This window comes from Culex quinquefasciatus, chromosome 2 (genome assembly GCF_015732765.1).
Source record: "Culex quinquefasciatus strain JHB chromosome 2, VPISU_Cqui_1.0_pri_paternal, whole genome shotgun sequence".
In the NCBI taxonomy this organism is placed as follows: Eukaryota; Metazoa; Arthropoda; class Insecta; order Diptera; family Culicidae; genus Culex; species Culex quinquefasciatus.
In genome coordinates this window covers 148684348-148701819 of record NC_051862.1, presented here as the reverse complement: position 1 = coordinate 148701819, position 17472 = coordinate 148684348, and the positions used below count along the sequence as shown (strand labels likewise).

Sequence of the window (17472 nt, the reverse complement as noted above, 5' to 3'; positions counted from 1 at the left end):
GTTACACAATGGTCGTACACAGTAAATCGCATCAGTCGCGGTTAATTTGGCCAAATTGGTGGACTCGATCGGATTAAAGTGTGGCTAGTTAGCGAGAGCATTAAGTGGATGAGGCACGGTAATCGCGCCTTTTTGGTGTTCGGGCCGAGGCACGTGGTGCAAACGAACCGTAAACTAGAGCACTGCTGAGTTATGCGAGCCTCACACATCGGTGGTGATCGATTATGGATGGTGGAGAATTACTGGGTGTGAACAACAACACAGCTTGATCATGTTTGTATTATTTGGAGCAAAAATTATCGATACAGTTATTGAGGCAATTATTTGAAATTTGTTTATCCCTTCTATCATTGAGAGAAATACGTGAATTTCGTGTATCTGTAACTGAGAATAAGAACGAATAATTCTTCTCTAAATTTAACAGGTTAAGGATTCGGTCCTAATTCTATAAAATTCGCAGATTTTCAATATTTAAACCATTTTTGCTAAACTTTTGGTTGGAACTTGCTTGCTTTTTAACAATGGAACACACAACGCATGTCAAACTTACATGGACGCCCAATCCTAAAAAAAAAAGTCGAAACGCTAAATCGAACTTGCTGGATTTTGGTCATAACTCAACAAATCGAAACAATTCTTTTTTCAAGAGATTTGTATGGATCTCTAGATAATTTTAGAATTTTGCTGAACTTGGTATAATTTTTGCAAACGAAATCACCGTTCCAACTGTTTTGTAGCAATTATGTAACTTCGCGGAATTCGAGCGATTTTTTATTCAAATAAAATTCTACAAAATTCTAATCATCTAAACATCCTTCCAGTTTTCTGGAAGAAAGAATCAACGCGATTGGTTTAAATATGGCCGAGATCCATTGACTTAAAGTTACTGTTCCAACTTTTTTAGAGGCTTGGGTGTTGAAATGTTTAGATGCATTTTTAGAAGGACAAAATTCTGATATGTCAATATTGAGTTTCCCTAAGAATACTTTTTTGAAATCAATTTATTGTTTAGTATTGTAAAGTTTGTAAGTTTTTTTTTGCTGTATGAATGTTCAGATGGCCTTGCATTTGCATTTAAGGTATTTGTATTATAGGCTTTCTTTAGCACCATTGAAAAGACATTGTTTGTCAAATAATCATAAAATGTTGAACACTGAATAAAAAAAAGTCAAAGAAGTTATGTCAAAGACATAACTGAAATGACAAAGGATTACAAAACTTATGTCTAAAGAAATAAATTTGCATGCTTGCGAAATCAATTTTAACATGTAGTAGCAATAAAAATCTTATGAGCGGCATATTTGAAAACAAATAAAAAACAGGGTTGGTTCAAAAAAATGAAAAAAATAATGTGAAACGTCAAAGAAATGAAAAAAATAATGTGAAAATTGTTTTTTTTTTTACAAATTAAAACTAGGGCCGTTTCAAAAAATTTTGTAAAGTATTTTTCGTTCAAATTGGCTCGAAAAATCAAGGAGCAAATGAACTATGTATAATATACTGAAAATAATTTAAAATGCAATTTCTATTATTTATGAAATTTTGTTGTACAGTTCCGCAAAAAGTTTTTTTTATGAAAAGTTAAGATTATAAAACAATTGTACTGATGAATAGTGCATTTATCAACACTTTTTTCATTGAAATGTTTAAACCATCGCGAGTTATTCAAATTTTACTTTTTCATAAACTTTGAAAAGTATTTGCAATGGTTTGAATATACTTCTTTGGCTCTATGAGCTGTACGATATTTTTCAAACATTTTTTTGTATTAACGCCTTTTTTTGTTTATTAGGATATTTTAAAACAGTAAAAATTAGGAAACCGGTTATTCAAAACAAAAGTTCTGACTATTGCGTCCATTTTCTCAAGACATTCTGTTCAAAGATTTGTTGTGTAAAATTTTTGCAATCAAAAAGTGAAAAAAAAACTTATATGATTAAATTCAGTCCTAACAATAAGTTCATATTGAATTGAAGGTGCACAAAGAATATGATCATATTTTTAAAACTTCCTTCAAATATTTGAAACATTGAGATTTTTGAAGTAAGAATCGCAAAAAGTTAGATATTCAAGGAAAAAATAAAAAAGCTTTGCTATTTAGTTCTAGATTTCAAACAAGTATGACTTGTTCTTGAAAAATTATTTGTCATGAAGAATGTAATTATTGCACGATTTTTTATTTCAATTGAATTTAAAACTTTAAAAAATTTTAACATTAAAACCAAAATCACACTCTCCCGTTTGGTCACAAAGGTAAGTTTGAAAACAATGTTATGGTTATGGATTATGAATTCATAAATACTGTTTCGAAAGACAGCTTTAAAAATAGACAAATTATATAAATTTTTGAAGTACAAAAATATATACATCATCAAAGTTCAAACTAATGCTTCAAGCATTGTGTTGAATAAATGTTAACCAAAAGGATCGCAAAATGTTTAAGTCATGATTAAAATTTTGATACTGTTAAATGTTTGCAAAAGATCTATGAATTCGTAAAAAAGCAAGCAAAATTTATACACAATTTGTCAAGAACATTGGACCGCCAATCAGAAATTTAGTAAACAAAAAGAGGTTCACATTATTGAAGGGTATTATTAATTATTCAAGAAGATTAAAATATAAAATCCATCAATGCATTCTGATTTTTTTGAATTTCAACCAAATATTTGTTTTATTTGTTTGCCAAACAAAAATTCACAGAATACTTTTTTATATTCTTATAATTAAAAGATACTGGAAAGGAACAGTAAATAGTAGTTCCTTATAGTATTTGACAGAGTCCTTCGGAATTGCCTCCTAATTTTCATTAGGATGACAATAACAAATGATGTTGGTTTTTAGAATAATAATTGAAAAATCGAACAAATGAAGTAATGAAGAGCTGTCCCTTGAAGTAAATCCCGCTCATATTTTTTGTCAAGATTTTCAACAGGGCGAAACTTGTGATGCAAATAAGCTGCAAGTTGTTCACAATGAACCAGTTCCCAAAACTGTCATACCTCAAACCGCATCCTCACGGTGATCTGATAGTCCCCACCGTCCTGCCGCGGGAACTCCTCCTCACAACCACCCTCCATCGTCTTCTTCCCCTTCTTCGCCGCCGCGTCCCTCCCGTCCGTCACCGTTTCAATCACAAACAGAATCACAATCTTCACCGCACCGGTCGGCTTCTCCTTCCCTCCCCCCTCCAAGTCCACGGCCAGAACCTCAACCGAGACGCAGTTCTCGCGCACCGGCCGCGTCGCCATCGAGTCGATCCCGTACGACCCGGCCGACATGGTCGCCACAAAGCGATCGTAGTTGGTGGTTGTGAGTTCCACGGTGACGCGATCACCCATCAGGAGGACGTGCTCACGAATTAGGGACAACACCATGTGGATGAGGCTCAAGTTGGACCGGTTGAAGATCTTGTCCAGGTGAAACAGCTGGTTCCGGTGGGCAGCCGTCATGTGCACGAAGGCCTGACTTTCAATGAGGGAGCGCATCTCGAGGCGGTAGGTTTGGTTCTGAAGCCGGAAGTGGATCTGCTGGGCCGTTTCTTCGTCGGGTTTCTTGCGTGTCTTGACGGGGTCGTCGGCGACGGGGACGGCACTGCTGATGATCTCCATGGGAACGGCGGGAGCGGGGTCTGCGGGTTTCTTTTTCTCGATGTGCTGGATCGCCTGCTCGACCTGCTGTTGATCGAGCCGGTACTGCAGGAACAGGTCGTTGATGCTACGCACGTAACACTTGTCACGGTTCACGGTGTTGTAGTTGCTGCTGCAACTGCTGTTGATACTGCTGCGGTTACTGCTACCGACGACCTTCCGAGTGGTGTTCACGATCTTTACTGCAGAAGGTGGTGGCGTTGCGATCATCGCAGCGGTGGTCTTGGCGTCCGGTGGGGTCCGTTGTCCGCCGAAGGAGTCATTATCCACTTTCTTACGAGGTTGCGGCTGTGGCTCCACCGCGGGTTGATGGTCGTCAATTTGGTTGCGGATAATTGGGGCCTTCCTCAGCGATTCCGATGCCATCGTCGCCGATCGATTGTTTTTCGGGGGTTGTTGCGCTTCACTTTCGAAAATTCGCAGCAGATTTGCGTTGAGGCGGCCGACCTGTCCCGGGGGTTTGGGGGTCGTTGACGGAGGTTGTTTAATTGCTGGCTTTCTCGCGGGGGTTGGTGGAGGTGAGGGCAGGAGGTTGATCGGCTCTGCGTCCAGCTCGTCCTCGGAATCGATCGTGACGTCTTTCTCAAAGTACTTGAACAGGTCACCCAGCGAGGGTCGTAGATTTACGACAGGCTGCTCCGCAGCTATGACCATGGAGTTGTACGGCACGTCCGGCTGTACCAGGGACTCCAACGAGGACGACGACTGGATACTATCGGCAGAATCGGACGCTTCGTACCCGCTGACACCGTCAGCAAAGTTGAGCGCCTCGTACAAACTGTCCAAACTGTTCCGCCGATCGTCGTCGCGATCGTCTACTTGCTCAACAAGAGACTTGTGTTGCTGCGTCGTGTAGGTCTGCTCGAGCGAGTTGACAAACAAATAAAAATCCTCAGCACTGAACGCTGAAGTGTTGACTCGAAAGCTGAACCCAGGATCGCCGTCCGCGTCTTCTCTGCCGATCGTACCGTAGTCCACCACGTTCTGAACTCCAATGGCCTCCATGGTCGTCGCGCCGCGATCCCCACGCGATCCTCAAGATCAACGAACCGCGCGTAACCGTGGCTTAATTGCGGCTCAAACGTAACAAGCTATTAGCTCACGCACACACAGACGCCACGCCACGCGAAAATTGATAACGAAAACCACGAAAAAAAAATAACAACAAACTTTCACTCGCGAGAGATGATCCAACGACTTCACGCGAATGGGAAAACTCTTCGCAGAACTGATCACGGGTCGAAAATTTAATAACTATAGCGTGGAGTCGTGCACGTCTAAGTCAATGCGAGGCTTCGGTAGAACTGGCGACAGGACGCGTCCCGGAAAGGCCAGGCAGTCGACGGTGGGCCAAGCCGCGGGTAGAGACAATAGCCCCCGAAGGTCGACGAAGCGTCGGGAACGATGGCTGGAAGCGACGATCAAGGTCGCACACGGACAGGCAGATGAAAAGGGGTCTTTTGTTTGGTCTTTTCGTACGACAATGCTCCGAATGCTGTACTTTAAGTGTGTGTTGTTGAGGATGACCGTGCGCAAAGCAGATGACGATCGATCGATCGTGGTGGTAATGGGTCTTGCGAGATCGGAGTCTGCGTGTGATCTAGTTTTTTTGTATGTGCGAAGTAATCAGGTCGATAGATGCAGCCGATACCGATACAAGAGTTTGGCGGTATTGTTATGGATCGGCTGGCAGCACTGTCAAAGTGTGTCGAAGTTGCGATCGATGTGCGCGCGCTAGATAAACGGTGAAGATCACTTATACACCGTTGATTTATATGATACAATTTGGTTTGACCTCGTGATCATGTAATTTTGTTCGTGGAGATGGTGCTTTTTTTTTTGTTTTGGGCAATTGATGGGGTTTTGATTAAGTGTGAGAAATCTCTAATAAAATTGGCTATTGGTTTCAGGCTTTTTTTGACTATTCAAGAAGCTAAAATTATCGTACAAAATATTACAATATTTTTTTCAATCCTGTTTTATATACATAACTCAAACGCAAACAACAACATTTAAATTACATATTTTGAAAGAATATTAAATTCTTTCAAACTGTTAAAATTCACATTTTATCCCATTAAACACTTTTAAGCACCATTAAACACAAACGTTACTGAAACAAAAATAAATTATTTTTAAAGAAAAAAAATTCTATAAAAAAAACTCACAAAAAACGCTAAAAACGATTTTCTCACTATGGAAAAAATCTGTCGAAAATTTTGGAAATTAAACCTATTTCATTTCTTAGAAGCTGTTGTAGCATTTTTTTGATATGTTTTAGAGGATATCAAATGCCAAATTTTCGGAAATTTCCAGATTGTGCAAAAAATCCTAGACCGAGTTATGATTTTTTTAAATCCATACTGATTTTAAAAAATGGAAATATTGGTCACAAATTATTTTCAACTTCATTTTTCGATGATAAAGTGCATCGTTTTCAAGTTAAATCCATTTTTAGGTGACTTTTTTGAAAATAGTCGCAGTTTTTCATTTTTTTAAAATTAGTGCACATGTTTGCCCACCTTTGAAAAAAATAATATTTTTGAAAAGGTGAGAAAATTCTCTATATTTTGTTTTTTGAAATACTTTCAATTTTTAAATCAAGACTAACATTTTAAAGGGGCTAAAAATTCAATATTACGCTCTTTTAAAATGTTAGTCTAGGTTTAAAAAATTTAAAGTATTTCGTATTTTTGACATTGTAAATCGAACCATTAGTTGCTGAGATATCCACGATAGAAAATGGTGGGTTGTTCGGGTGCGACTTGGAAAACATCAATTTTCATGTTTTTAAACCTTTGCATGGCAATATCTCAGCAACTAAGGGTCGAATCAACAAAGTTCAAAAAAGTAAAATATAGAGAATTTTTGCAGCTTTTCAAAAAAAATTCAAATGTAGGCAAACATGTGCACTAATTTAAAAAAAATGAAAAATTGCGGCTATTTTTAAAAAGTCTCATAAAAAAGAATTTAACTTGAAAACGATGCACTCTATCAAAATTTCACCTAAGTAATTTTTGATTGCAAATGTGATTTTACATCGAAAAATAAAATTAAAGAATTTTTTCGACCAATATTTCGATTTTTTAAATCAGTATTAATTAAAAAACATAACTCGGGCAAAGATTTTTTGCACAAAATTTTCTAAAAAGTTGGCATTTGATGTCCTCTAAAACATATCAAAACTCAAACTTTTGATATTTCGACGTTTGGTCTTTCGGCCTTTGGTTCTTACGACCATTTGTCCTTTTGATCTGAAGTTTTTCGACTTATTGTCTAACATCTGTTGTCAATATAACGTCCAGCCATTACATGATAAGAAAAATAGTAAACAACGTCACAGTTCAAACCAAGTTTCCATATATCGTTTAATTAAATCACACCCACACGCATTGACAAGTCTTCTCCTGTTCCTCTTCCCCGGTATCAGCATCTTCCGTTATTTGTTTTGATTATTGCATCACGTGCAGGATTTCACAACTACAGTCGCGCTGGTTTGATACTGCAATATTGCCCACTGGTAATGACGTTGTTGACGCCATATCAGTCGAATATGATTTGAGGTTAGTACAAACTGCATTAATTAGTTTTAATGTTGATATGCTGCATTTGTCAAATCGTGTCGCGTTCATGCTATCTTGTCACACGTCAATTTTAGCCCAAATTGAGTGAACAACGCCATTTTGTGCAGCTCTCAATGTCTCACAGTTTGACCTTCACAGATCTCTAAAATTCAACAAAACCCGGAAAACTTCGTTGTCACTCTTCATATAAAAAAAAGTTTCGATCTAATCGTGCCACCTTGACACGCCCTGCAAAGGGATGTAAGAGCGACAACTAGTCAAAGGGATTTTAGTCAGAACGCGTTTGACACATGTACATGCCCCACTACTGAAAACATTTTTAATTCGTACTCGGGAATCTGGCAACCTAAATCAACTAAACAACCAAACTTCGGTACATTGTGTGCTCTAATTTTGGTTTATGCATTTTGTTGTAATTGGCTTTTGAAATACACGGTTTGAAATTTGAAACTGATATGAACCTAAATAATCTCTTATCCAACTCCAAAAAAATCCCCTTCAATACATTACACTTTTGCATTGCAAGCATCATCTCATCCTACCTCGACTCAGTCTTTCCGATAAGATCCCCGGTTTCTCCCTCCCTCCATAATAAGACTCTTCCCTAGAGCCCCCTTCGCAAATTGACCTGCGGCAATGTTTACCTGACCTCGTTACGAGGCTTGCCTTCAACGGCCGCGTCTTTGCCGACTGTGTCGCCGATTCCTGACCTGGCCCAACTGCAACTCACACAGGAGGTTTTGGACCGTTTCGTCGAAAACCCATTTCACCGAATCGCTCTTTCCTCCAAAATTCCAAAGGTAACCGAACAACCTTTTCGACAAAGTGACCCAAATTTAAAATTGTCGCCATTTTTTCAAGTTGCTGCTCTATTATAAGAGAACAACCCTCTCTACAAATTCTATACATTCGGAGGCAGTGTAACGCTGCTGCTTTGCAGGCCAAAAATAAAACCATTCATGGATGGTTTGTAATTTGGTGCATCGTTACGTAAAGAGGACCCCGCGTTCCTCTTCCCGTTTTGGACGTGCTGTCCCAATTTTGTCCCCCCTCTGCAGAGTCCTGCCTCGGCAGAAATAACAACTACACTAATAGAGTATAACTTGCAGCGCAGCTGTACGTCATGACACTACGGCCGAACTGGTTCTTGTTCGCTACCTTTGAACTGGGTTTATCCCAGATGTTAGCGAAATGTCGTCAAGAAATTTCAATCGATTAAATCGTCAAAATTGCAGCAAAAAAAGCATATCAGCAGCAGTTACGCAACGAGCTGGCGCCAAAACGGACACTCTGCTGATAAGCCCGTCGACGTCAGCGGTGCAAGTGTGCTGTAGGTCAAGATTATTTGCGGTGGAACCAGTTTAGCCCAGTCCAGGCTTCCTGCACGTGACGGTCGGTGGTAGTTTCACTTCAAAACAACAACATAGAACGTCACTGAAGGCAGTGCGGGAGACTGCGGGAGGTGGTAGAAAAAGTTGACGCAAGGTGGAAGAGAATCGTAGCAAGCGTTGCGGTTAACCGACTGAAATTATGACGTAGAGTAGCGGATGTTGTTGATTTTTTCTAAATAATTTTAAAATGGAGGTAAAAACCAACTCGCAACAAAAATTGCAGGCAGGATGTCTGACCAAACTTGGAGTGTTTGATTTTTCGTGGTGATTTCGTGGTTCATTCTCTTCTCTGACGTATGCGTTACTTTGAATGAATGAATTGCTATCGATTAAAAATGTGAATCGAGTTAACCTTATCAATCAATAATATGGCGATTATCTTGGGATGCAGTCTAAAAAAAAAACAAAACACAAATAATTGGGAGTCCACCAGCTGCGTGCCAATATTGGGAGGAAATCTTTTGTTTGATACCGCGCAAATCAAACGCTGCAAATTGTCAACCAGTTCGGAGAAGTCTGGAAATCGTTATCTCAACACTGGTTTCCAACCAAGGAGGTTGCGCTCAGGTTCCGGGAAGAATTTATCTTTGTTGGTTTGATCGATTGTTTGTTTTCTGTTGATTATGTGAAAAAAGATCCTGTTATAGGAGAGATTTTATATAAAAATTATAAATAATGACTTTTGAATTAGCGTAAGAAAAAGTCTTTGCCAAGAAATAATCGACATAACAGGTTACAAAATGTAGCTTAAAGTCTATAACATACCCACCAACTGTCAAGTTCATTGGAAGTGCAAACACAACAAATGATAACAAGGCCGTATAAGCTTATCGGCGAAGCTGTTGAACGTAATACGGCAAGAAAATCCCGATAAGGCACTTTAAGTTATGAATGAATGTTTGCGGAGGTGCTTCGACGCGTGCGTGAACAAATTTTACGAGGGAATTCCGCGTAAAACGTCACCATGTTCCATATTTGCCAGCAACAAACATCTGCTTTCTAGTTTTGGGAATCAAGAAAGATAAAATTCAATAAAACTTTTTTTTAAACGACAATTGAAAAAAAGTTTCCCCAAATGATATGACTCCATAACGGATGCAAAATTAAGTAGTAGTATTAAGTAGTTTGCTCGAATTAATTCTGATATACAGCAGAGCAGCCGAGAGGGAAAAATGCGCTGTATGGTAGTAATCGGTACTGTGCACAGACATAGAGAACGAATCACTAGATGACCGAGAGCGTCATCCTCAAAAAAAAAGTTTACCCATAAAAAAAGTCGAGATCGGGAATTGAACCTAAAAAGCATGATATATCATATCTGAGCCATTGCCGCTACGGCCACCATGATTCAATGAATATGGCATGGTAATATCTCAGAAATAAGGGCGATTCTCGATGAATGCTCCATTAGAATAAAATTTAAAGTTTTTTTCTTTCTAAAAGACGATTATTAATTAAACAAAATGTGATGGATTTTTCTCACAAGCGTCCAAGGGGCACAAATCGGACGCAACGAAAAATATGCTCGGATTCTACCCTTTGTTACTACCACAGCAATCGCTACCGTATACTCTCTGTCTTATACTCTCCCTCTCTTTCTCTCTGATTTCCTCAGGCAGACCGACAGCGTTTTGTCGCCCTTAGGCCTCAGGTGATCTTAAAATCGTCTGCGATCGGTCTGAGCAGTGAGCAACGTCATGATTCGAATTCCCGGACGCTTCGAAATCCGGACACTTCAACTTGTTTTATCAATTATTTGGGTATAAGTTCGCATTATGAATGTCAAAACTGTGTTATTTGATTAATTCTAACATCAACTTTCATTTAAAGTTTGTTTGAACGCTGTAGTTAATGCCAAAACAATTAAATAAAATAAAATTATAAGTTCTACCTAAAAAGCGAAACATTTCAACGGAAATATTTCATAGGCGTCCGAAGCACCGGGAGAGCAAAGCAGAAATTAATGTTTTTGATTTCCTTAAATTCTAGCAAATTTTTATATAAACTATCGATTGTTTTGATGTTAACAGCTTATTTGAGACTTAAAGAATGCCATTCACTAACATTTCAGTCCAAATTTGTGCGATTCATAACCAAAATCGAGTGTCCGGAATTCGAAGCAAAAGTGTCCGGATTTCGAATCAGCTTTTAACAGTGTCCGGGATTCGAAGCACAACAAGTCATTTTAATTTTCAATTTCTGATGAAAAATTGTTAGAAAAGACATATTTTGCATGCATTTTCTTTAAACTGACTGTTTATACTAAATCCTGATGATATTTCTACATTTCCAACTAATTTTATGATTTTTTACCAGCTATAACAAAAATAATATGATACTAAATGTCCGGATTTCGAATCATGACGTCATATGCGTGGCTGTCAACGGCGAGCGGAGTAGGCTGAGGAATTCACGCTGGTTTGAAACGCTGTGTGAAGGATCGGACCAATCGCTAACCTGCTTGCGGATTGTGGTTTTTTTGTGAACATTTCTGTTTATTTTCACTTTTACTAAAAGTTATTCTATTCCTTTTACAAGCAATTGAAAAAAAAAATCTCAAATGCATTCTAATCAGTTGAGTGCATTGGGCCACGCCCATTTTTCTATTTTCAGCTTAGTTCTTTTTTCTTCCAGTGCTCTGCTTAGTGCTTCCAATTGTGACAAAATTTTAAGCGAACACGCACGAAAAGTAGCATTTATAGCGAAAGTTTCCTGGCATCACTGGCTCACTCCAACAGGCGCTGCTGGTGGTGTTGGTGGTCATCCCTTTGTTCTTTTTTGCCTTCGCGTCACGCTCGGTTTTCTTCAGCCTTCGATTGGAACGGGTCGTCAAAAGTCAAACGTCAAAAGATTTGGCGCGTTTGCTTTTTTTTATGGCGCTTGCTAGTTATTTACATTTTTTGGGATTATTTTTTAAGTCAGTGACTAACTAATGTTCAAAAGAACATGTTGCCGGTAGTTGGAAGCAATTTCATATCTTAAGCGCTTTGAAAACGTTAGCGCAAGAGAAACGATATTGATGGTGACTTTCGTTAAGCAGTTAAGCTCTCATCTTGCGTGTGGATGTGTGTGCTAAAAAAATGATGAGAAATGGTCTCGCAAAATAGAAATTATGATCAAAAGTGCATTAAATATGATCTTTTGGCCAGTAAGTGGCATAGAATTGCGTGCTTACTCGAGGCGGTGTTGTTGCTGGTAAGTTTATAGCCTAAATAGCATTGTTGGAGCTTGAACCGTGCATCAAACTCTCCATATGGCGAAGATATGTGTTTAATTAGAAATAATTATTAGTTTATAATTAATGCAATGGCTATCTAACTGAACATTTGCATTTTTTTTTAATTTTAAAACCCTTTCCCAACAAACATTTTCAATAATAGTACTAGTGATCGTTAATTGAATAACTTCGAATCATTTTTTTTTATAACTTTCCGAATTTTAATGCACCTTTTATCATTTTAATTTTAGCGCATGTAAAATTAGTCAACTATTTTAAACTTTTTCAAAGTCGTGAAAAAATTACCCGTTTTCAAAATTATTAGCATTGCAAGACCATCTTAAAATATTTATTTTTTACATTTGTATCCAAAATTTGGTGGCTGAGCTAGAACTTACGAAGAAAGAACATGATTAAAAATAAGTTTATTATATGAACGGTGCACATCAGCCAGAGTCTAGTGCACTCGGATTATAGTTACAAACACATTTTAAAACTAAGGCAATTTAAGATATGAGCAACACTCTACGAAATCGGCCGATTTCGACCATTTTTATTTTTTGTATCTTTTGATTTGACTTAAACTTTGCGGGGGCCTTCCCTATGTCCAAATAAGCTATTTTGCGTCATTGCACAGTGGGCGAAATGGAACCCAAAATCGGACTTAATTGAACGCGGCTGGTTCCCTGGTATGAAAAATAGTGTTTCTTATGTAAAAAAATCCAAGGAATCGATTGATGATGGTTTCATCCACCGCACAAAACGGCAAAGGGTCCATTTTGCCCCAATTCCCTATTTTTTAACATTTTTTCTTGAATATTGGTCTGTATTTAGAGCGGAGGCTTTATGCGGCCATGCAAAATGCACTTAACTTATGTGAAAATGTTCCAGGAATCCAGTAAAAATAACCACTTGCACCGCAAAAATCATCTAGGGTCCATTTAACCCCAATTCCGCTGTAAAAGCATTTTTGGCCCTTTTCAAATGTTAGGTCAGATTTTAAAAATCTGAAAATATTTTTATCGTAAAGATCAGACAATTTTACATAAGGATGACGATTTGCACTTGTTAGTTTGATACATTTATGTTGATATAGAAATTAAATTAAATAAAAAGATTGAAGAATCAGTTTCAAGCCAATTTTCCCAAACGCAGAATAAACTGCCTTTTGCAATTTTTTTTATTTTTATCAGCATAAATGTGTCAAACTATCAAATGCAAATCGTCATTCTTATGTAAAATTGTCTGATCTTTACGATAAAATATTTTCAGATTTTAAAATCTGACCTAACATTTGAAAATGGCCAAAATGCTTTTATAGCGGAATTGGGGTTAAATGGACCCTAGATGATTTTGCGGTGCAAGTGGTTATTTTTACTAGATTCCTGGGACATTTTCACATAAGTTAAGTGCATTTTGATGGCCGCATAAAGCCTCCGCTCTAAATACAGACCAATTTTCAAGAAAAATGTTATAAAATGGGGCAAAATGGACCCTTTGCCGTTTCGTGCGGTGGATGAAACCATCACCATTCGATTCCCCGGATTTTTTTACATGAGAAACACTATTTTTCATACCAGGGAACCAGCCGCGTTCAATTAAGTCCGATTTTGGGTTCCATTTCGCCCACTGTGCATTGGTTCACCCATACAAGTCTCCATACAATTTTGGCTGCTGTCCATACAAAAATGGTATGTAAATATTCAAACAGCTGTAGCTTTAGAGTGAATTTTCTAATCAATTTGGTGTCTTCGGCAAAGTTGTAGGTATTGTTGAGGACTTTTAGGTACACGGAAAAACAATTTCAGATTTTTTAATCAACTTTTTTTTTCACTAAAATTGAATTTTCCAAAATACGTATTTTTTTATTTTCGAGATTTTTTTATATGTTTTAGGGGACTAAAATCCGCAACTTTTGAGCCATAAACATGGTCAACAAATCTGCCGCCGAATTATGAATTTTTGAAAAAATAGTGATTTTTGGAAAAAAAAACGAAGTTTCATGCAAAAACAAGTTTGACATTATTTTTTAATGCAAAATTGAATTTGCAATCGAAAAGTACTTTACAGATTTTTTGATGAAGGGCCCCGTTTTCAAGATATAGCCACCGAAAGTTTGATTTTAGCGAAATATTTTCAGTTTTTAATTTTTAAAAATAGTGACCATAAGTGACCGTTTCTAAAAATATTTTTTTGAGAAGTTCAGAAAATTTGCCATAAAATTGTCTAAGAGACATTGAAGATTGGACCTCGGGTTGCTGAGATAGAGCCGCTTTAAGAAAAAGAAACACGAAAATTGAAGTTTTATTAGTCTCACCAAAATAACCCACCATTTTCTAATGACGATATCTCAGCAACTAGTGGTCCGATTTTCAATGTTAATACATGAAAAATTCGTGAAATTTTCCGATCTTTTCGAAAAAAAAAACTTTAAACATTTTTAAATCAAGACTAACATTTTAAAAGGGTCAAACATTGAATATTACGCTCTTTTAATATGCTAGTCTTGATTTAAAAATTTTCAAAATATTTTTTTCGAAAGGATCGGAAAATTTCACGAATTTTTCATGTATTAAAATTGAAAATCGGACCATCATTTGCTGAGATATGGTCATTAGAAAATGGTGGGTTGTTTTGGTAAGATTAAGAAAACTTCAATTTTCGTGTTTCTTTTTCTTAAAGCGGCTCTATCTCAGCAACCCGAGGTTCAATCTTTAATGTCTCTTAGACAATTTTATAGCAAATTTTCTGAATTTCTCAAAAAAAAAATATTTTTAGAAACGGTCACTCATAGCCACTATTTTTAAAAATTGAAAAAACTGCAAGTATTTCGCTAAAATCAAACTTTCGGTGGCTTTATCTTGAAAACGGAGCCCTTTATCAAAAAAATTGTAAATTACTTTTCGGTTGCAAATTAAATTTTGCATTAAAAAATAATGTTAAACTTGTTTTTGCATGAAACTTCGATTTTTTTCCAAAAATCACTATTTTTTAAAAAAAATCCTAGCTCGGCGGCAGATTTTTTGACCATGTTTTTCTATGGCTCAAAAGTCGTCTACCAAATGATTCACAAAAAAAGTTTAAGATTATAATTTTCAAGTGAAAACTGTAAGGACCAGAAAGAAACATAGCCTTAAAGTTCATATAGGCACACAACAAATATAAAAAGCCTAAAACAAGAAAAGAAATATTTTTCGTACAACTATTTCTAGAGCTTGAAAGTTTGAAAAAAAACTTCCAGCTTTTTTTTTTTCAATTAAGCGTATAACTTTTCTTTTTCCATCAAAGGTGACATGTTTACCATGAATTATTTATTACATGTATTTGCTTCAGTTACACGCAACTTATTGTTTATTCACTCCGTTTTCATGAATGAGCTAGTACCGGCTGAAGAAAAAAAGTTGAATGAAGTCTTCTTCGGAAGTACTTCCGAATGCTGCGCATAAGTTACGGCTGAAATCATTCGGAGAAATTGTAGTTCTATTCATGGAACAGTTGTACGCCTTGTGGTCACAATGCCGTAACAGTAATTGTGACGTTCCGGAAATCAAGTCTGTGCGCTCAACGATTTCACTTCTCCGATATCGAATTCATGGTGCTATTTATGGGTTGGTTGTAAAAATATCTGATTTGTAGTATTTTATTTCCAAATCTTCGTTTCCTGCTCTTGTTCCTTATCTTTCTTTATTCATCAAACTTGTGTTTTTTTTAATCTTGGTCGGCATCTCGTTTTGCATTAAGCTTTCCCATAATCATAGCGAACGGATTTCTCTTATGGGTTTTCCCCAAACGTAAATTTTGCTTACAACCGCAGAGTAAACGCTAAACATGCTTCTTTGGAATTAGTCAGGTGAGTTTAGAACATAAGAGCAACATCTTGCTTTATTTTTTTTTTTTGCTTAAATTAAGTCAACTTCTCAATAATTTCACGACGCGGATTAACCCCAGTTTAATGCAACTTATTCCCCCCCTCCACCTCCTCCTCCTCCCACATCCTCTGGAGCCGGCTTATCATAAGTTCAACTCACTGCTGTATTCTTTTGCGCACACACGATGACTAATCGACCTAAGATCGTACACACGGTTTTGGCAGGCCCTAGATTTATTGCACACATATGATGTATATATATAAAATGACCCGTTCGATGGGGGAGCATTTCTCATTCTTGAACATCACTTCTTATCGGACGGTACTGGGAGAGTTCACGTGTGCGATCCGGTGACAACGGTCTGCAACACATTAGTAGGTTGAACTGGAGATCGCGACCTTGCAGTCTTAGCCCTCCCACCGAAGGGAACGGATTTCAAAAAGTGAGAGTCAGTTCTGTCTGTGCAGTTCAAAATAAAAACAATAAAAAACGAGAAAGCGGAAAAAATCGAAAAACAGGTGGCAACAGGAATGCACAAAATGGTTCAACTAAACCATCATCGATTTAACCGTAAGTGTTTTGTTTAGACAAAAATTGTGTTATTTTTAATTACAAAGCATGATTTTTTGCGTAGAAAATCTCAAATTTTAAACGAGACATATTAACACAAACTTTAAAGGAAAAAAATGAAAACTTTTATGTTAAACAGTGATTTGAAGTGTAATTTTAAACTTTTAAACGAATTCAACATTTAACCAGTAGTGAAGTGCAAAGATAATAACACTTTTGAAATGTTCAAGTTGTATCAGTAGAAAAAAATATCGCAGTATCCTAACTGTATCAGATTTAGTTCGTTGAAATTGTGTTACGCATTTCAAACTAATTAGAATACATGAGGAATTCGTCAGTTGATAGAAATATACCGCATAGTGAGCTAGTGGATTTTAAAAATTTTAACTAACTTTTTTATCAAAAATATCATGGATATGACCAAAAAGTGTGACAATCTGATTCAATTAGTTTACTATCGATTTCAAAGCTCTAAAAATGTGCATTTCATAAAATTTAAACTAAAATCAATTAATTTTTTTAAATAATTGTTTAAAAATTCGAATATTTTCTGTCACAGACAGTTTTAAATTCAAGATTATTTTTTAAAGGTCCTATCTGCATAGAAAACCTGAATCGCAAAGGCTGTTTTGAAAATTTACTTTTGAATTGATTTGAGTCAAACATTAGACTAGTTTATATCTTATTTAATGTTTTTCCTTCGGCACTGGTTAAGGACGAGGAGAGGTGGCCATTTACAACTAATTTCAAGCCCAACTTTCAAAATTTAGGAGCCAAAACTACACAATAAAAAATGATGGTAACATCACATCTTGAATGGTGAAAGATTTTGTGTCAAAATGTTTATTTTTCATCATTTTCTGTTGGATACCACATTTTCAAAACACTATTTAGGTAACATTAATAAAAAAAGATAATATGCAACCAACCCAATTTAAAACCTTTCAAAATTCAACTATATTTACTCTGTACCATAAAGCACAAAATGGCCCTTTAACGCATCTTCAAGTGATTTTATAATTCCTAGAAATTAAGGTTAAGTTTATGCTTGCTTTGTGAACCTTTTTAGATTTTGTTAATATAAAACTTATTGTATAATCGGGATCAAAGTACCGTAAAACGGGGTGACTTTGATAGCCGGGGTGACTTTTATAGGTTTGCGATTTTTCCGCAAAATGAAGAGTACAATTA

The 17472-nt window shown here is 36.7% G+C and overlaps 1 protein-coding gene across 9 annotated transcripts in view; it reads right to left on the bottom strand.

Moving 5' to 3' along the window:
• LOC6038935 overlaps nt 1–17472 on the bottom strand; it is a 285422-nt gene that overhangs the window by 27771 nt on the left and 240179 nt on the right. Inside the window, exon 1 of one of the 9 annotated variants that reach the window (XM_038253313.1) lies at nt 3003–5033. The exons of the other annotated variants lie outside the window; for them this stretch is intronic. Coding sequence (XP_038109241.1) covers nt 3003–4655 — 1653 coding nt within the window. The 5' untranslated portion in view covers nt 4656–5033. Of the gene's footprint in view, nt 1–3002; nt 5034–17472 lie in introns of those variants that run through there. 9 annotated transcript variants of the gene reach the window in all.